Below are 21,346 nucleotides of genomic sequence, written 5' to 3' on the forward strand. Positions count from 1 at the left end.
AGGCCTCAGCAGGGCATGGACATAGAGAGCCCTGCACCAGCCATTTGTGCAGGCCTGGGACAAAGCCCACCTCCCACCCACCTGCAAGACCGGGCAGCTGCCCCCACCCAACTCACCAAGTTCTGTGGGCTTCAGCAGTTCATCCAAGATGGTGTAGAAGGGAAGTTTCACCAGCCGGACCTCAGGCTTCACTGGTTTGACGGGTAACCGTCCAAGTCCATTTAAGTACTTCCCATAGAGGGCAGGGTAATCAATGTTAGGTGTAGAGAGAGCAGTCCGGGCTACCGCGTTGCTGCGGTCATAGGAAGAGTGGATGGAGAGGGCTTCGGGAGGAGGTTGGTGCTGTGGTGGCAGCTGTTGCGGCTGCCCCGGATCGGAGAGCTTGGCATAACGAGTCTCATAGATCTCCTTGATCTTCTTGAATAATTCTGGGCTACAGTCAAACTGGACCAGCTGCAAGGCCCGTGTTACCAGTTCATGTTTCAGGCCGCTCTTGCTCCGGCCAACAAATCCGAGCAACATCTGGAGGTCCGACACACGGAAACTCATCACCATGTTCTGTTGTGGGGGGAGGGGAGAGAAGAGAAGGGAATACAGGCAGACAAACCCAGGAGTGAAATACTACTCACAGGTAGAACAACCTAAGCACAATTTGTAATACCAGAAGTAGGGAGATATCTTTCCCTCTCTCATAATACTTGAACCCAAAGGGGTTATCCCATGAAGATGAATGGTAAGAGAAATTCAGGACTGATAGAAGGACGGACTTCTTCACACAACAGCTACAAAAACTATGGAATATATTACCATGAGATGTAGTGATGGCCCCCAGTTCGGATGGCTATAAAAAGGGGATTGGACAAATTCCTGGAGGAGAAGTGTATCAATGGCTACTAGTCCTGATGGCTCTGTGCTACCTCCAGTACCAGAGGCAGGGAGCCCGTGTACACCAGTTGCTGGGACACATGGGCAGGAGGGTTTCCCATGGGCAGCTGGTTGTCCAAGGTTTGAACAGAATGCTGTATTAGATGGACCCTTGGTTCTTCTGTTCTCCAACATCTTGACTGTGCAGTATACATGCACTGAAGTAACTGTTCATCACCCTCCCCTATCTGTACACTTTTTCTTAATAGGAGCATAGGAAGCTGCCTTGTACTAAGTCAGACCCTTGGTCCATCTAGCCCAGGACTGTCAACACTGACTGGCAGCAGCAGCTCTCTAGGGTTTCTGGCAGGAATTTTTCCAGCCCTACCTGGAGATGCCAGGGATCAACCCTGCGACTGTCTGCATGCAAAGCAGGGGCTGTACCACTGAGCCATGGCCCCTCAATGCTGAGATGTATTCTGAATATCATGGCTATCTACAAAGTAACCGGGCTAGTCCAAGACATTTTACTGCCTGAGGCAAAGTGCATAATACCCAAAGCTGATCAAGTTATTTTGGCACAGAGAATCCCATGAACGCCTCTCCTCCTCTTTACCAGGAAAAATAAAATAATGATAAATTCACCAACAATTTGCTGCCTCTTCAGAACACCCCAAAATCAGCTGCCTTAGGCACCTATCTCATTTTGTGTAATGGTGAGGCCAGCCCTGAAAAAAACCCTGTATTATAAAGTCATGCTAATATTACAGCACATTTGTTAAGACTGTTTGAAAGAGCCTTGTCCATATACAGTCCCTTTGAAATCACATCAGACAACCTGGGTAGATTAAATAAAACATAATCTGTTTTTTCATGTTACATTCCCCCTGTAGCAAGCATCTCAAAAAAATAAAACATGTTTCAAATGAAATCTAACATGTAATACAAACACCTTACAGAATAGGGTTACAAATCCCTTTAAAAGGAACCTATGTCTTGCTATCAGACACAAAGGCCTGGTTCGCACATAATGCTAACCCAATGCATGGGTTGTTGAATTCTGTCTTGTTATGATGCGTGAATGCAGCTGCACTACCAAACCATGATTTGTTAGCCAAGAACAACCCAGAAAGAGAACCCATGGCTTGTTGTTGGGTTGTGAACTTTGGGTTCTTTAAACCATGGGTTACCATTATGTGTGAATGCAGAGCCGTAGGTTTTTCATGGGTACACAGGTGGCGGGCAGGAGTGGTAAAAAAAAAAAAAACAACCAACCACTCAACATGCCAGTATTACTGCATCACAAAGAGGTACAGGGAGAGAGAGAGCAATGGAGGAGGAAAACAACCTGGGACTGAGAAAACGAATCCTGGCTTGTTTGAGCATCTGCCAGATAAACCATGGGCAACCAACGGTGGATTGAACCAACTGTGGGTTACTGTTATATACAAACCAGGCAAAAGGTTCTAAAGGCTGCTTCTTCATGCAAGAGAGCAAACAAACCATGCAGAAAAAGGGTCTGACTTCTAAGGCCAAACCATCACACAGATGACGCTACTGATCATAAGCCTGTCATTATTCTTTGTGGCTTCCTGCTAATGCAGGGACTGGCATGTTATCACAGTTGCCAGCATCTAGAAGATGTCATCCTTTATACCACCATGATCATCCAGAGCCCATACAGGTAATCTTGCACTCCTATTTTTACACTCTGTAACCACCTGAGCTCTGCAAGGCATGTGTTTTTCAAATTGTGAACTTTTATATGACCTTACCAACCAAATATGGACTTCAGCATGCTCCGGGAGAGAGCGCAGGACAGGAAGGCCTGGCGTGCTATGGCCCATGGGGTCACGAAGAGTCGGACACAACTGAACGACAACAAACCAACCAAATAGCATCTATTTTCCATCTCATAGAGAAATGCTGCTACATACCAGCTCTTGCCTCTGGCAAGTTCCTTCTGGCAAGTTCCTTCTGGTATGTTCAAGTACATTAATTGCTTATAGTGCAACCCTATGCATGTTCACTCAGATATAAGTCACACAGACTTAAAACAGGGGTGGGCAGACTTTCAACTTGCAAGATCTACTTAGTTTTTTTACTCACACCCTGAGGTCCACCAGCTGGAGTCAGGTGAAAAATAATGGCTCAGATACGCACTAAGAATGAAGGAACGGCGTGCTTCCAAGCACATGCTCAGCCCCGGAATTTGAGTTCAATAACCAGTACCAAGCTCACGAGGCCTTTCACACAGAAATCCACTCCCGGTTTCCCCTTTACAAGCGTTCTTTTTTCAGTAACCTACTTTAGGAGAAAAAAGCTTGTCGCTATTGTCAGACAATCGGGAATCAGAAACCCCTTTGTTGGTCGACGGCAAAATGGACTGTACAGCACAAGGGAAGTCCACGGTCTGGATTCTGCCATCAACCAGGGACCAAAGGCCACTTCCTTTTCCCTTCACTTTCCTTCCTTTGAGTGTCTTGTCCTTTGAGCTTGTAAGCCTGATGGCAGATGGCCCGTTTCTCTTTTTGACTGATGTGAACCACTTTGGGAGACAATAATTGTCTGAAAAGCGGGATAAAAATGCAGTAAATTAATAAATAATAAACAAATAAACCACCCAGAGATCTACCAGTAGATCCCAACCTACCTTCCACCCACACCAGCCTTAGGAGTCCTTACAAGGGTAGAGATAGTGGCAAAGAGAAATCCATTCATTTCACTACTCATCTAGAGCCATAATTCTTGTGCATCTGACAAGTGAGCTGAATATCAAAGATATGCGAACCAATATATTTTAATTGTTATGGCAAAAAAAGCACTATGTGCAAGGGACCTTACGGAACTACACTTGATCAATATATTATATAAAAGAAATAAATTTATTGAGGTTTATAAACATGCATATAAACAAATAAGGCACAATTGATGACACACACCAAATTTACAGAGGACGTAAATATTTCCAATGCATACACACCATATCAAACATATCAGTATCATAACAAACCTATCAGTCCATTAATCCAAGAAACAAAATCTAATGGACTGATATGTTTGCTATGATACTGTTCTGTAACATCCCTTGCACCTTGTGTGTTTTTGCTGAGTTTCTATTGGGGATCCTGCCTTTTCCTGTTTGCAATAAAGCACTACATACACTTCTTCAAGAAATAACCAAATCACAACTGCCAAATGATTTAAAGACAGTCTTTTTTCACAGAGACTGAAATCGCAGGGATTGAAAGAAACCCACCCTGCAGGGAATGAGGGTCATAGCATCTCTACAGAGCACTGAGAAAAAAAACAACTTCCACATTTTGGACATCAGCTTAACTGCCTTAGGAACTGCCTTCTCCTGCATGAGCCTTTCAGAATATTCAGCTAGTCACCCAAAACCTTTCTCCAAAATCCCCTGCCTTTTGAAGCAGGTAGCCAATTAGGAAAGGGGCTTTTCTGTCATAGTATGCAGGTTACTGAATGCTCTCCTCATGGAGTCTCATCTGACACAACCCTGTGTTCTTTTCATGGAATTGGAAGGGGCCTGGAGTTGGAAGGGCCCCCTCCTCAATGCAGGAACCTTGCATTCTGAAAGGTGGTTATCCAACCTCTGCTTAAATCCCTCCAGCGAAGGAAAATAGGGCAGCCTGTCCCACTGTCAAATAGTTCTTACAGTCAAGACATTTCTCCTCACATTTAACCAAAATCTGTTTCCCTGCAATTTCCACCCAATGGTTCTAGTTTTACCCTCTGGAGCATCAGAGAACAAGCCTGCTCCATCTTCTACATGACAACCTTTTGGATAGTTGCAGGCCACTTTTATGTCTCCCCTTCATCTTCTCTTCTCCAGGATAAACACACCCAGTTCTTTGAACTGTTCCTCACAGGACTTCGTTTCCAGACCCCTCACCAAGTTCCAGACACACTCCAGTTATGGTGTGTATCAGCCTCTTCAACCTGGTACCCCCCAGATGTTTTGGACTTCAACTCCCACCAGCCCAGCCAATGGTCAGTTGTAGTCCAAAACATCTGGAGCACACCAGGCCAGAAAAGGCTCGACTATATCCTTCTCAACATGTTTTTGCCTCGGGCTTTTAGTGTCATTTTGTGCTTGAACATATTGTTACTTCTAAATATTTATTATCGTTTAGAAGTATTTTATAGTCTTATCATTTTAGAACTATTTTAAAACTGCAAGCTGCTCTGAAAGCCCTCGGACTGATAAGAGCAGGACATATATTTTTGGAGTGAATAAAATCATTTTAAGGCATCAGCTGGGTGCTAGCCTTGAACATTCAGTTAACTGATGTCAATTACCTTTTGTCCAGACTGAATTTATTGCCGGTCAGTTTCATTAGGCAGACCCCCCCACCCCCGCCCAAGTTCCATTCTCAGGGGAGAGGGGGAAACAGACTCTCTATAGACTTCTTGGTCCGCAACATGCATGATTTTATTAAGAGCAGTCCTGTCAGATCAGACCATGCTGGGCCCATCTAATTCAGCACCCCCTTGCTCACAGTGGCCGGTCAAGTGCCTCAGTGACAGCATCCATAGGTCCTCCAAGTTTCTGGTGTTTTTTCCAGCCAAGAAAATTGGGTGCCACTTCATGGAGACCCTGTACCAGCACAAGGCAACAGAGGTGGGGTTCTAGATAGGAGGATGCAGTTCACCATGGCTAAGAAACCTCCCTCTTTTTCTTAACACTCCAGTTTCACCTTCTTACACCCAAGCAGGTGTGTGTGAGGGGCTGGAGTGTATGTGCTCTCTACCAGCATCTTTAGCCCTGCCCTCTGTTCTGACAAAACAGCAAGTTGCTTGCCCTTATGGAAGATGGAAATACATATACACTGAACACCAACCTCTTTTCTGCTTTTTAAGTTCAACCAGAGGCCACAACTGTCAGGGGATGGGATTGAACATCCTGCCAGCTATCCCCCCCACTCAATCATGCTTCCGATTTTTATCTTTCCCCAACATTCAGCTTTATTCACAGAGAGCTGACACAGGGCAACAACATCACCCCAGGCCCAACTCAGCCCAGCGAATTGGGCAATCACTTTAACACAAGTAGGGATGGTGTGCTGACCCTAGCCTCTGTGTGGGAAGGGGGATAAGGAGGAATGGAGAGGTGAGGGGACAACTGCACATAGGCCAACTATCGCCAAGCTCTTACCCTGCCACCATCACAAATGCAAAACGTGGCTGAATCCCATCGCACCAGTTTCCTGGGCAACTATGGCTTCTAGAACAGCCCTGGAAGCCAATGTCATCCTGGCCCATTTCCCCTTCCTGCCACTCGGAGAATCTCCAAGCCACATTTGAAGCTGTAAGAAAGAGCCCTGTGGAACTACACCTAAGACTCCTCTAGGCCAGCTTCCTGCTTCCCATTGACGGTCAACTAGCTACCTCTGGGAAGCCCACAAGCAGGACACAAATGAAACAGCACCCTCCTGCCCATGTTCCCCAGCAACTGGTGTACACAGGCAGTGTCTCCAATACCAGAGGCTATGACTAGTAGCCATGGATAGCCTGTATCTCCATGAATTTGTCTGATCCCCTTTTAAAGCTGTCCAAGTTGGTGGCGTCATTACATCTTGCAGAAGCAAATTCAATAGTTTGAACTATATGCTGGTCCTTCTGTCCATCCTTTAATTATTCTTACAAACATTCCTGTAAGGTTACATCAGTATTACTTTTTCCTCCACATTGCAGGGGCAGAGGGAAGAAACTGAGGCTGAGAGAGACTGGCTTGGCTAAGGGGACCCGGTGAGTGCCTGATTCAGATTAGGGACTTCCTGGCTCGTAGCTGTTTCTTAGCCATGACACTAGCTCTCATTGAGGCTTATAGGTGTTGACACACCTGAAGTCATTCCCTTTTAAAGCCATCTCTCCGCCTTGTGGCAGCGAATTCCTTTTGTCTGTCCCTGTATCTACTGCAATCAATGTCATTAGAAAACTAGGAAGCTACCTTATACCCCGTCGCTATCGGTCCCTTGAGCCCAGCATTGTCGACACTGGGGCAGTTCGCAGAATTGCCAGACAGTTAACAAACCACCAGATGGTGGGCTTCTTCACCACACTGAGCATGCAGGTCACACGCTGGCCGATTTACTTAATGACCCTCGCCAGCACAGCTTGCCATGTCATCTGCGCAAACCGGGTCACTGACTGGCAGTGACTCTCTAGGACGTCCTTCCTAGCCCTACCTAGAGACGCCAGGGATAGAACCTGAAACCTTCTACATGCAAGCGAGGGTGCAACCCCTAAGCTATAGTCCTTAACAGCAAGCTTCCACTGCTGCCGCCTCAGCGACTTTCCATTTTGTGTTTTTCCCATGGGCAACGCTAAGCAGAATAAAGCTGGACTGTTCCCCCATGCCAGGAAATGGTCCTGTACAGCCAGTTTTCCAAAGCAGGGAAGGGAAAGTGAAGCAGCAATGCAAGAAAACTGAGCAGTGACACTAATAGTCACAAAACCTTGTGCCATCTATGACAGGAGCTGTTTTCCTTTGCCTCTGGCCGTCCAGCACAATTTCTGGCCCAGCAGGTCTAATGCAGCCCAGCAGCCTTGTGCTGCATCTTGCCAAATGTTCAACATCCCTTGTTTTGCATCCTTGCCTGGCAGAAAAAAACCAGGTTTATCAAGGTTGGGGATGGGGGGGCTGCCATCCAAGCTTGGCATGTATGTTCAGCTTGCTGAGTCACCATTTGTGCACGCCTGCCATAAACACAACGGGCGACGAGGAATAAGCCCAAGCACCTGATCACCTAGGAGCCAAAAAAACCCAAACACATGCCACCAATCCCAGTGATGGTGACTTAGACCGCAGTCCTTCCCGACAACTCTACACAGGCAGGCTACAGCACTCAAAAACATGAAACCAGCTTCTAAAAACTGTGAGACCGATAACTTGGAAAGATTCCTGCAGCCTTCTGACTGATATCATGCAAGAGAGAGCACACTGAATTTACAAAGGACGAATCCTCAAGTGGATGGCATTACGTGGAGAGCCAAAATATGTCTTCACAGAGCCTTTGTGAACAGAAATCTGTTCTTTGCAGCACCTGCACTTAGAAATGAAAGAACTGGTATGGTACAGCAGCTACCAGCACAAACCAAGACAGTTTTCCCCAACCAGGCATCCTCCAGATGTGTACAACTCCCACCATCCCCAGCCAGTACAGCCATAAGTATGGGTTATGGGAATTGTGACCCAGCACATCCAGAGGAAACAAAGTTGGGGAAAGATGCTGTAGTTCATTATGCATTTCCACTTAGTGTCACCTCAGCCACTAACTCTGTAGGTAGCCTTGTGCAAACTACCATGCTGATTCAAACAGGGAGGAGAGATTACCTTAGAAACAAACAAAAATATGTCTTTTTCAGCCTCAGACTCTTTCTCCCCACCCCTCCCCTAAAACTTGCAATGGGAGGATAACTAACCTATCACACAGGAAACACAACAATGAACCTATCACACCACGGATTTTCATAGAATCCACTTCCCCAGTTCTAAGTTTCAGCTGGATATTGATACTTATACACCTGAACAGAGAGGATGCGTGTGTGAAGTTTTAAAGGACGGGGCCAGTAAATACAAGGAGGACAGCCAGTTACATTTTTACGCAGAACTCAAAACAAGATAAACATAATGACCCATGGTGATAAAGCAGTCTTCCTCGCTTTGCTATGCTAATTTATATTTGTAGCAGGAGAGACAGCTGGACTCAATTAGGCCCTAAATGGATAAAATCAAACTTTCTGATAAAGTCTTCTGGAATTTGTTACCTTGCAGGGATATTGCACGGATTAACAAGATAATGTTACAGGAAGGAACTGGAACACTCTGAAGGTGCTGTGTAATATACTTAAGAAGAATTAAGGGAGTTGCTTGGCCACGCTGTGAACAGAATGCTGGACAAGATGGACCCTTCGTCTTGATCCAGCACAGCTTTTCTTATGTTCTTAATTTGTACTTCTTTAGGTGTGGAGACATCACCCAGTTCCTGCCAGAGGGAATCAGCCACACCAGCCAAAGAAGCCTCATAATAGGCCAGAGCAGGTCAGATGATGCACCCTAACCCTTAGACATGCTTCCAAGTGAGGCTTGCTCACCCACCCATCACAGTGACCTGCTTCACCTTCACCCCTTTCGCTTGCAGTGGCTTTAACTTCCCCAGCCCAAATTTACTTTAAAAAAAAAAAAAATCATGAGCACTAGTAACTTGCTTTGTCCTTTTAATGCCGGGAATCCATATCCTCATTGACTTTACAGAGTTGTAAAGATTAGTTCCCCTTCATGGATCACTGCCTTGTTGTGGCAAAGGGGCTTGCGTAACTCAGTGAAGCCATAAGCTATGCCGTGCAGGGCCACCCAAGACGGACAGGTCATGGCAGAGAGTTCTGACAAAATGTGGTCCACTGGAGAAGGAAATGGCAACCCACTCCAGTATTCTTGCCAAGAAAACCCCATGGAACGTATCACAAGGCTAAAAGAGATGACGCCGGAAGATGAGCCCCTCAGGTCGGAAGGTGTCCAATATGCTACTGGGGAAGAGCAGAGGGTATTTCCAAGTAGCGCCAGAAAGAGTGAAGCGGCTGGGCCAAAGCCGAAAGGACACTCAGCTGTGGATGTGTCTGGTGGTGAAAAGAAAATCCAATGCTGTAAAGAACAATATTGTTTAGGATCCTGGAATGTTAGATCAATGAATCAAGGTAAGCTGGAGGTGGTCAAACATGAGATGGCAAGATTGAACATCGACATCTTGGGAATCAGCGAACTAAAATGGACAGGAATGGGCGAATTTAATTCAGGTGACCATCATATCTACTATTGTGGCCAAGAATCCCTTAGAAGAAATGGAGTAGCACTCATAGTCAACAAAAGGGTGGGAAAAGCAGTACTGGGGTACAATCCCAAAAATGATAGAATGATCTCAGTACGAATCCAAGGCAAACCATTCAACATCACAGTAATTCAAGTCTATGCCCCAACCACTGAGGCCGAAGAAGCTGAGGTTGATCGGTTCTATGAAGACCTACAACACCTTCTAGAACTAACACCAAAAAAAGATGTCCTCTTCATCATAGGGGACTGGAATGCTAAAGTAGGAAGTCAAGAAATCAGCGGGATAACAGGCAGGCATGGCCTTGGTGTACAAAATGAAGCAGGACAAAAGCTAATAGAGTTCTGCCAAGAGAACACGCTGATCATAGCAAACACTCTTTTCCAACAGCACAAGAGGCGACTCTACACATGGACGTCACCAGATGGTCAATATCGAAATCAGATTGATTATGTCCTTTGCAGCCAAAGATGGAGAAGCTCCATACAGTCAGTCAAAACAAGACCTGGAGCTGACTGTGGCTCAGATCATGAGCTGCTTCTTGAAAAATTTCGGCTGAAATTGAAGAACATAGGGAAAACCACTAAACCATTCAGGTATGACCTAAATCATATCCCTTATGAATATACAGTGGAGGTGAGGAATAGATTTCAGGGATTAGACCTGAGAGACAGAGTGCCTGAGGAACTATGGACGGAGGTCTGTAACATTGTTCAGGAGGCAGCAACGAAATCCATCCCAAAGAAAAAGAAATGCAAGAAAGCCAAGTGGCTGTCTGATGAGGCTTTACAAGTAGCTGAGGAAAGAAGGGAAGTGAAAAGCAAGGGAGAAAGGGGAAGATATACCCAACTGAATACAGAGTTCCAGAGAATAGCAAGGAGAGACAAAAAGGCCTTCTTAAATGAACAATGCAAAGAAATCGAGGAAAACAACAGAATGGGAAAGACTAGAGATCTCTTCAAGAAAATTGGAGATCTCAAGGGAACGTTTTGTGCAAAGACGGGCATGATAAAGGACAAAGGCAGGGACCTCACAGAAGCAGATGAGATTAAGAAGAGGTGGAAAGAATACACAGAAGAACTATACAGGAAAGATCTTAATGTCCTTGATAGCCATGATAGTAATGTCCTTGATAGCCATGATAGTGCGGTCACTGAACTTGAGCCGGACATCCTTGAGAGTGAAGTCAAGTGGGCCTTAGGAAGCATTAGTAACAACAAAGCTAGTGGAGATGACAGTATTCCAGCTGAGCTATTTCAAATACTAAAAGATGATGCTGTTCAAGTGCTGCACTCGATATGCCAACAAATTTGGAACACTCAACAATGGCCACAAGACTGGAAAAGGTCAGTTTACATTCCAATTCCAAAGAAGGGCAACGCCAAAGAGTGTTCAAACTACCACACAATTGCGCTCATTTCACATGCCAGCAAGGTGATGCTCAAAATCCTACAAGCTAGGCTTCAGCAGTATGCGAACCGAGAACTACCGGAAGTACAAGCTGGGTTTCGAAGAGGCAGAGGAACTAGAGATCAAATCGCCAACATTCGCTGCATCATGGAGAAAGCAAGAGAATTCCAGAAAAACGTCTATTTCTGCTTCATTGACTACGCTAAAGCCTTTGATTGTGTGGATCACAACAAACTGTGGCAAATTCTTAAAGTGATGGGAGTACCAGACCACCTTACCTGTCTCCTGAGAAACCTGTACGAGGGTCAAGAAGCAACAGCAAGAACCAGACATGGAACAACCGAGTGGTTCAAAATTGGGAAAGGAGTACGACAAGGCTGCATATTGTCACCCTGCTTATTTAACTTATATGCAGAGTACATCATGAGAAATGCCGGGTTGGATGAATCAGAGGTCGGAATTAAGATTGCTGGGAGAATTATCAACAACCTCTGATATGCAGACGATACCACCCTAATGGCAGAAAGTGGAGGATCTCAAGAGCCTTTTGTTGAGGGTGAAAGAGGAGAGTGCAAAAGCTGGTTTGAAACTCAACATTAAAAAAACTAAGATCATGGCATCTGGCCCCATCACTTCCTGGCATATAGAAGGGGAAGAAATGGAAGCAGTGACAGGTTTTACTTTCTTGGGCTCCAAGATTACCGCAGATGGTGACTGTAGCCATGAAATTAAAAGACGCTTGCTCCTTGGGAGGAAAGCTATGGCCAACCTAGACAGCATAGTAAGAAGCAGAGACATCACCTTGCCGACAAAGGTCCACATAATCAAAGCTATGGTTTTCCCAGTAGCAACGTATGGCTGTGAGAGCTGGACTATAAGGAAGGCTGAGCGCCGAAGAATTGATGCTTTCGAACTGTGGTGCTGGAGAAGACTCTTACGAGTCCCCTGGACTGCAAGGAGGTCAAATCAGTCCAGAGGTCAAATCAGTCCATCCTAAAGGAAATCAACCCTGAGTGCTCATTGGAAGGACAGAGACTGAAGCTGAAGCTCCAATATTTTGGCCACCTAATGCGAAGAGAAAACTCTCTGGAAAAGACCCTGATGCTGGGAAAGACTGAAGGCAAAAGGAGAAGGGGACGGCAGAGGATGAGATGGCTAGATAGCATCACCGATGCAATGAATATGAACCTGAGCACACTCCGGGAGAGTGCGCAGGACAGGAAGGCCTGGCATGCTATGGTCCATGGGGTCACGAAGAGTCGGACACGACTGAACGACTGAACAACAACAACAACAAAGATTAGTTACATAATGCTCTGTGAAGCTCTTTTATGCACCGAATAGAGAAAAGTGGTACATATAAGTATTACGTTATTTCATAGAGACTAACATTATGGAATACCATAACAGATAAGAGGCTTTTAGAGATGTTGTCCCAACATTTCAATGTCTGCAAAATAACACGACTTCATTTTTTAAAAGGTTGCAGCCTTGCTTGTTACAATGCACAGAGCATGCAAAGTTTGACAAGCCACCTCCAGAGATATTTAACTACAAAAGCCATTCCCTAAGATCTCATCAAAGTTTCACAGCTGACTCACCCACCCATATTTTACAGCCGCTGCGCTCCCATTGCTCAGAGTAGCACAGGAAGAACCACCAATGCCAACATAAACTTATAAAAGCAGCAGAGACAGACAGGCAAGAAGCAGATGTTAGGAGTGTGCATGCAAACAAGAAGATGTATTCATTTACACATAACAGCACATGGAGACACTGGAAAGGGGACAAGGATAAAGAGCGTTCCACTGATGTGTGTGTCTATGGCGGGGAGGGAACGTTTCTTACGTATCACAGCCTCCTGTATGCTCGAAGGCTTGCACGCCTATGCACACTTCCCTGTGAGTAAGCCCTGTGATACACACCATCACTTACATCTGAGTAACATGCATAGGATTGTGCTGCAAATCTCTCCGGTAACCCCAGGTCCTCCCTGTTCTCCATTCTGGATTAATCCACCTATCCCCTTCCTTCAATTCCTTGCCACAACACCACATCTGGAGACAAGACAGAGGTAGAGGGTGGTGGTTATGGATGCGAGGATGGAATCCACTCATGTCACCAGGTTGTGTTAGACTGGATGCATCTTTACTTCAGATACTGACTTCTCCATTGTTTGGCTGTGATAAAATATGACATTTATATGGTGTCTTGGAGTGTCCAAAGCACTTCAGAGACATGACTGGGTTGTAATCCCTGCGAACACCCTGTAATATAGGCCAATCTCAGGCTGCAATCCTACATGCACTTTCTACGAAATAAGCTCCACTGAATACAATTGGACTTATATCCAAATAAATATGCATAGGGTTGAGCCATAAGACCACCTAATGAGTGCATAGCACAACTTGAAAGATTTGAATAGAGTACTTCCTAGCTGGTATTGTAAGCCACTTATCTAAAAGATTTGAATGTCATCTTTCCAAATTCACTCAAAGCAGGTAATTTATCTTAAATCCACCACACCACCTGGGTTTCTGAACAGTCTTTACCACTGTATTAAAAAAAAAAAACCAGTTTTGTCATTGCAAGCTAACAATGCAAACAATATCAACAATGCTGGTTATAACTGTGGTTTTAAAAATATGACACAAAGCCACTACACTATAGGAACTCTCATAAGATACTAGCTTCACACTGACCTCGTGCGCTGCAAATTAACTATAAAACCAACAGCGCCAATTGTCAACACATGCACCAAAAGGAGTTTTATGGCACCTTAAACACCAGAGATTTATTGAGGCAGATGCTTTTGTACACAAAAGCTTTGCATCGACGGGTCGCAGATATGCATTTCCGATGTCCTTTTGGCCCCACCATCCACAACTTTTCTTTCCTGCATGCAAGAGCTCTGAATGTAAAAAAGTGATAATGTGAAGACTGTTTTAGGCCAAGCTGGGATTTCAGATCAACACAGAAACACACACACCCACACAAACCTCTCGGCTGAGAGCAACATCTGACGCATCTGGCGAACTCGGCTCCAGCCTGTGAAAAGCTCCAGCGGCAATAACTTTGTCTTTGCAAAGGCGCCGCCAGACTCTGCGCACCTGGAAGAGGCTAAGGCGGCGCCCCCACGCACACCGTGGGGTTTGCTTCTGAGCAGTTATGCACCGGGCAGCACCGGCACCACGGCCGGAGCCCGAAAGGCCAGCCCCAGTTATCACCCCTGCTCCTAACACATCCTCCGGAGCCGCCTCGCAGGAGTGGCGGCTGCTCCTGACAGGTGCTGGCTGTCAAGTCCGAAAGGAAGAACAGGAATATGAACACCGGGAACGGGCGTGCTTCCCCGCCGCCCATGCACCCATTTTGGAAGAAAGTCTGTGGAGGCAAATGGGGTGGGGGGTGGGGGGTGGGGGGAGGGGGGCTGCCAGGCGAAGTGGGGAGGGGTCCTTTCTGGAATGGGGGCGCGCTGGGAATGGGGCGGGGCAGCGGGTGGGGCGGGGCGTGGCGGGGGAGGGGCTGGGGAGGGGGCCCGGCGGGGGTCCCCCGCGCTGGGGTCAGGGGGCGGGGCCTACAGCGACGAGGGGCCGCGCCCCGCCCTCCTGGCCACGCCCCCTCCCTCCTCAGGTGCCTCCCCTCACAGAGAGGCGCATGCAGCCCCCCCTCACTGGGGGGCAGGCGGGGGGCTCCCCCATTCCCCGCTGCCCCCGTCCCTCTCCGTCTCTTCCACTCACTCACTTTCGCCTCCACCAGCTCCGCCGCCATCTTGGCTTCCAGCGTCCAACGCGCCGGGGACAGGTGGAGGGAGGCGGGGCAGGAGGGAAGAAGAGCCGCCGGGGTCACGTGACGGGGGCCGCCGGCGGCCAGCCAATCCCGCGCACGCGGCCGGCTGGTTCCTTTCATCCGCTCCTCCCTCCTCCGCTGAGGGGGCCTCGCCCGGCGCATGCGCGCGGCGGCGGCGACGCAGCCGGCGCTGAGCGCCGCCAGCAACAGGGGCTGCGCATGCGCGCGGCGGCTCCGCCGGCGGGCCTTGCCCGCCCTTCTCCACCGCCAAAAAAAAAAAAAAGAGAGAGAGAGAGAGAGAGAGAGAGAGAGAGAGAAAGCGGGGCGCATGCGCACACAGAGCCGGCGGGCAGCCCGCTAGGCTCCTCTCGCGTCCTCCGGGAAATTGCGGGCGCCCGTGGCCACGCCCACCCGGCTCTTCCCTTCTTCCCCCTCCCACCGAGCTCTTAAAGGGACACGAACCTAAATAGGAATTGGGGTGAGGGGAGATAATTTAGGGGAGGGCTTAATTGTGTTGTGTGTCTTTTACTAAGATTCGGGGAAGGGTTTTTATTTGCCTCAAACTGGTATTAAAAATAGAAAGGCGCGGGGGTGGAGAGGTCCTCTGGCCATATGCAGAGTGCCTTTCAGCCACCACCAAAGAGACACATTATTATTACTATTGTTGGTGGTAGTAGTAGTAGTAGTAGTAATATAAAAATATTATTTAATTTTATTTATTATAACAACAACAGCCTTCAGCCCTATTCCCAGGGTGGTTTACATTAAAGAATAAAGCAATTAAAATATAAATACAGACAAAACCCCACCCTCAATAAACTAACGGGTCAATATATACATAGACGGACAAGTTTTTTTTTTTTTTTAAGTAAACCACTTAGAGGTCTTAGGATATCGACTGGAACATACATAGTTTAACTAAAATAAGAAATATCCTAAAATATGCCATCAGTGCCAACAGCATCTGCAGGGCAGCTTAAAGAAAGATAAAGGTAATGCGATATTACATGCAGCTAAAAACCAGCACACCTAAAATAACAGCAGTAAGGTATCCATCCTACATGGCTGCCTGGGGAATGCTGGGAGTTGTAGGACATTTTTCTGTCTAAATGTGATTGGATCGCACCCTAACCCTCCTTTTGCCTCACCGGTCTTCCTTCTAGGAAATGAGTGTTATTGTGACCAAAAATATCCACCATGGCAGCCACTATGAGACTGGGCAAGCCTCCTTTCTGTGGCAGCCATTTTGTGAGAGCACCCACAACACTCTCAAAATTCCAAATGTGCCCTCCGACACATAAATAAACCCCTGCTTTATTTGAAGGAGCCCACTATTCGGAGGTGTCTGTTTCAAGTCTCATTTAAAGATACAGAACTCTAAGCAGGAAGAGCAGAGGCCTTGAAGTTACTTAGGAACATAGGAAGATGGCTTACACCGAATCATAAGCTTGGCCCGTCTTTGTTCAGTCGTTCAGTCGTGTCCGACTCTTCGTGACCCCATGGACCACGGCACGCCAGGCCTTCCTGTCCTGCGCTCTCTCCCGGAGCGTGCTCAAGTCCATATTCATTGCATCGGTGATGCTATCTAGCCATCTCATCCTCTGCCACCCCCTTCTCCTTTTGCCTTCAGTCTTTCCCAGCATCAGGGTCTTTTCCAGGGAGTTTTCTCTTCGCATTAGGTGGCCAAAATATTGGAGCTTCAGCTTCAGTCTCTGTCCTTCCAATGAGCAGTCAGGGTTGATTTCCTTTAGGGTGGACTGATCTGACCTCCTTGCAGTCCAGGGGACTCGTAAGAGTCTTCTCCAGCAGCACAGTTCGAAAGCATCGATTCTTCGGTGCTCAGCCTTCCTTATAGTCCAGCTCTCACAGCCATACGTTACTACTGGGAAAACCATAGCTTTGATTAGACGGACCTTTGTCGGCAAGGTGATGTCTCTGCTTCTTACTATGCTGTCTAGGTTTGCCATAGCTTTCCTCCCAAGGAGCAAGCGTCTTTTAATTTCATGGCTACAGTCACCATCTGCGGTGATCTTTGGAGCCCAAGAAAATAAAATCTGCTTCCATTTCTTCCCCTTCCATATGCCAGGAAGTGATGGGGCCAGATGCCATGATCTTTTTTTAATGTGAATTTCAAACCAGCTTTTGCACTCTCCTCTTTCACCCTCAACAAGAGGCTCTTTAGATCCTCTTCGCTTTCTGCCATTACGGTGGTATCATCTGGGTATCTAAGGTTGTTGATAATTCTCCCGGCAATCTTAATTCCGACCTCTGATTCATCCAACCTGGCGTTTCTCATGATGTAGTCTGCATATAAGTTAAATAAGCAGGGCGACAATATGCAGCCTTGTCGTACTCCTTTCCCAATTTTGAACCACTCGGTTGTTCCATGTCCGGTTCTTACTGTTGCTTCTTGACCCTCGTACAGGTTTCTCAGGAGACAGGTAAGGTGGTCTGGTACTCCCATCTCTTTCAGAATTTGCCACAGTTTGTTGTGATCCACACAATCAAAGGCTTTAGCGTAGTCAATGAAGCAGAAATAGACGTTTTTCTGGAATTCTCTTGCTTTCTCCATGATGCAGCGAATGTTGGCGATTTGATCTCTAGTTCCTCTGCCTCTTCGAAACCCAGCTTGTACTTCCGGTAGTTCTCGGTTCGCATACTGCTGAAGCCTAGCTTGTAGGATTTTGAGCATCACCTTGCTGGCATGTGAAATGAGCGCAATGGTGCGGTAGTTTGAACACTCTTTGGCGTTGCCCTTCTTTGGAATTGGAATGTAAACTGACCTTTTCCAGTCTTGTGGCCACTGTTGAGTGTTCCAAATTTGTTGGCATATTGAGTGCAGCACTTTAACAGCATCATCTTTTAGGATTTGAAATAGCTCAGCTGGAATACTGTCATCTCCGCTAGCTTTGTTGTTAGTCATGCTTCCTAAGGCCCACTTGACTTCACCCTCGAGGATGTTCGGCTCAAGTTCAGTGACCGCACTATCATGGCTATCAGGGACATTCAGATCTTTCCTGTATAGTTCTTCTGTGTATTCTTTCCACCTCTTCTTAATCTCATCTGCTTCTGTGAGGTCCCTGCCTTCTTTGTCCTTTATCATGCCTGTCTTTGCACAAAACGTTCCCTTGAGATCTCCAGTTTTCTTGAAGAGATCTCTAGTCTTTCCCATTCTCAGTATTATCTAAATTGATTGGGTGCAGCTCCTGAGGGTTTCAGGCAGGGGTCTTTCCTAGCCCTACCTGGAGATACTGGGGATCGAACCTGTGACTTTCTGCATGCAAAGCAGGGGCTCCACCCACTGAGCTGTGGCTACACAAACCTTGAAGTTGCCTATCGAGAGGGAGCACCTGGACAGCAGACAAGCAGCTCACAGGTCACCAGGAACCAGTCTACACTAGCCTTATATCCCAGTACTGGAATGTCTGTCTCACACACGGGACACACAACATACTCCCCAACCCATTGTCCTGCTGCTGCTGCTGCTGCTGCTTCAATATTCCGTTTTTTCCCATAGTACTTTTATTAAGACTTTTTCTCTGCTTGCAGTTTCCATGCTGTACAAAGTCATGTGTTCCAATCTGTTGGTATTATAACTTTTTTTACCAGTGGGAGTTAGTTTAAAGTTGCTCAACCTGTTTTGCAACCTCTCCCCCCACATTTTTCTCCTCCTTCTCCTTCAATGCCCTGTTCCTTCCTCCCAAGGATTTTGGTGGAATTTGGGGGCAGGAAATCTGTGATTATTTTTTTTTTAATGTGTGGCTATTTTTAACTGTGCAGCTACACAGCTGTGAAGCTTTGAACAAGCACACCATTAAAAAAAATCCTGCACAGCTGCGAAGGTGCCATGCAGTTACTGGGCTTAAAAAAGAAGCCAAAACACCACCATAACTTTCCCACCTTCTCCCCACACCCCATGTCTTTCTTTTCCTCCTTCTCCTTCCATTTCCTGCTCTTTCCTTGCAAGGATTTTGATGGGATTTGCAGGCAGGAAATCTGCAGCAATTTTTTAGAAGCTATATTTCACTGCGCACCCACACAGGTGCATAGCTGTGAATAACCACATTGTTTATTTTTAAACCCGCATCCCTGCATATCTGTGAAGGTGCGCATGTAGTTAGCAGAACGGGGGGAGGGGGGATCAAACCGAAATGGCAGCATTGCTTCCCATTTATCCACAATGGTAGCACTGTATACTGTAGTTTTCAGCATGTACTCCTACTATAAGCACAAATGATACGTGTGTGTGACCATTCAAACTCCTCCTACTTCTCCCACAATTGCAACAGAATGTACTGTTGTGTGGGGCTTGACCATATTATAGACGTGATGAATAGAGTGCTGTATTCATTGACATGTCCCCCGAAAGCTGAATTTGCATTTTTTCTTTTTAAACCAGCACAAAGGAACCTCAAAAATTAGATGGGCTCCAGATGTGGATCTTACCAAGGCCAGAATTTTCCCCAGTAGGGTGAGATGCATTGTAAGTCTATTTAAAATATAGCTATCATTTCTAAATTGGCATCTGTAGGTGTCTGTCAGGTTTCCCCTTATGATCTGGACCCTCTAAGCAACTCCTTAAGGATCTCGTGCCTCCTTAAAGAGTCCCACCTTCCTTCTTTTACCGAATAACGTGGGGTTTAGGCTGTAGGTGTGGGGTGACTGACACGCGACACACAGGGTTTAATCATAACAGTTTACTGGTAAATTAAGGCCAAAAAAAAGGTAAAGGTGTCCCCAACCAGTCGTGTCCGACTCTAGGGTGTGGTGCTCATCTCCATTTCTAAGCCAAAGAGCCAGCGCTGTCCGAAGACGCTTCCGTGGTCATGTGGCCAGCATGACTGAACACCAAGGTGCACAGAACGCTGTTGCCTTTCCCACCGAGGCGGTACCTATTTATCTACTTGCAATTTCTTGCTTTCGAACTGCTAGGTTGGCAGAAGCTGGGACTGAAGACGGGAGCTCACTCCGTCACGCGGCACTCAGGTCTCGAACTGCTGTCCTGCCGACCTTCTGGTCTGTAGTTCAGCGTCTTAACCACTACGCAATTCACAATTAAAGGTATTTAAATATAAAGGTATTTAAATAGAGCCCAGTGATACAAACGGCATTAAGAGAAAATAGAAGTTGCAAAACACACGTTCCTTTACCCTAAGTTTACTTAGGGCTCCTTCACACGGAGCTTTTATCCTGCGATTGAGATCACTCCTTCACGGAAGTCTGTGGACTCTTTACATGATGCCATGACCCTCCAGAGTGTCGCCTGCACTAAATGCCCTTTGTTCCATTTTTAAATAGATCTCAGATCATGAGCTATCAATCAGCCTGTTGTGTTCCGCTTCTGTTTCCCCTGTGAAAAGAGTTAAAGCAGCAAGAAGAGGAGCGAGATCAATGAAAGATAATGGAAGACTCGGATACTGGGAGAAGGAGGGGGGAAAGGAAGCACATGTAAAGGGAGTCAGTTCTGATCCTGCATTTAAAACGGAAGCAGGAAGCCCCATTTTAAATGCAGGATTTTAGGCTAGTGTAGAGATGCCCTTAGACTTCTTCAGGCTGCTTCTTCCAGCTCCCTCTTCAGGCTCTGTGCTCCCCAACTCTGCTCTTACTGACTCTCTCTTTTTATACCCTCTTCCCTCAAAACCAGAAGTACTGTTTCAAACCTGAAGAAATGAAACTTAACTGGGGAATGAGATTGAAACTTAACAGGGGAAATGAAACTACTCTCAGGGATACCTCCTCCCAACAACAAAAACTGCCAGGCCTCTAGGCCTGCGCCTTTTTCCCTTTGCCTCTAGGCCTCAAACCTTCACAGTGTCAATTAGCATGTGCACATTTTATTTACTTATTTAACAATACGTTATGTTTTAGTAGCCACCAAAAACTCAGAAGGGTTGGTGCCTATCTAATTTGGAGCAGACGTAAGTTCCAGAGACCAGGCACTGTGACATGGAAGGCCTTCTTCCAAACCATGTTCAACCTCCAAAAACTTAGTTACCTCCAGCAGGGTATCTTGTGGTGAGCGCAGCAACTGAGTGGGCTGGTAGGGAAGCAGTTGATCTCTTCATTATCCTGGTCCTGAGCTGTTAAGGGCTTTATGAATAAGTACCAGAACCTTAAAGCTGTTCCGGCCGCATATAGGCAACCGGTGCAGTTCCCTCAGCATACATGTAAGACGTCAGCGATAAACTGCTCCAGTTACCAACCTGGCCGCAGTATTCTGCACTAGCTGAAGCTTCCCGACCAACCTCAAGGGCAGCCACACCTAAAGCATCAATTTTATGCAAATGTGGGTCCTCGTTTGTCTTTGTGTGTGTGCGTGTGATGCATTTTCTCCTTTCTGGGAATGGGTACGTGACCAGCCCAAAGATGCATGAAGAGCTATCCCCTGTTGGCAAATATACATGCGACATAGGGGTACAGAGAAAGAAAAGATAGAC

At 46.6% G+C, this 21,346-nt stretch overlaps 1 protein-coding gene across 6 annotated transcripts in view; it reads right to left on the bottom strand.

The window, feature by feature from the left end:
- The window catches only part of PIAS4 (protein inhibitor of activated STAT 4), a 56,809-nt gene extending 41,485 nt beyond the window's left edge, over nt 1-15,324 (bottom strand). The window contains exons 1-3 of one of the 6 annotated variants that reach the window (XM_084826379.1): nt 14,865-15,324; nt 3,173-3,432; nt 117-558 (exon numbers count right to left, since the gene is read on the bottom strand). In XM_084826379.1, the coding sequence (XP_084682505.1) occupies nt 117-555 (439 nt within the window). In that variant the 5' untranslated portion in view covers nt 556-558; nt 3,173-3,432; nt 14,865-15,324. Of the gene's footprint in view, nt 1-116; nt 559-3,172; nt 3,433-5,184; nt 5,202-13,058; nt 14,395-14,860 lie in introns of those variants that run through there. The other 5 variants (XM_084826378.1, XM_084826383.1, XM_084826381.1 and 2 more) reach the window with 5 other exon arrangements.
- Between the last annotated feature and the right edge of the window lie 6,022 nt (nt 15,325-21,346).

The sequence above is a fragment of the Heloderma suspectum genome, chromosome Z (genome assembly GCF_057233095.1).
Source record: "Heloderma suspectum isolate Gila_16-S chromosome Z, 16-S_ref, whole genome shotgun sequence".
NCBI classification, from domain to species: domain Eukaryota; kingdom Metazoa; phylum Chordata; class Lepidosauria; order Squamata; family Helodermatidae; genus Heloderma; species Heloderma suspectum.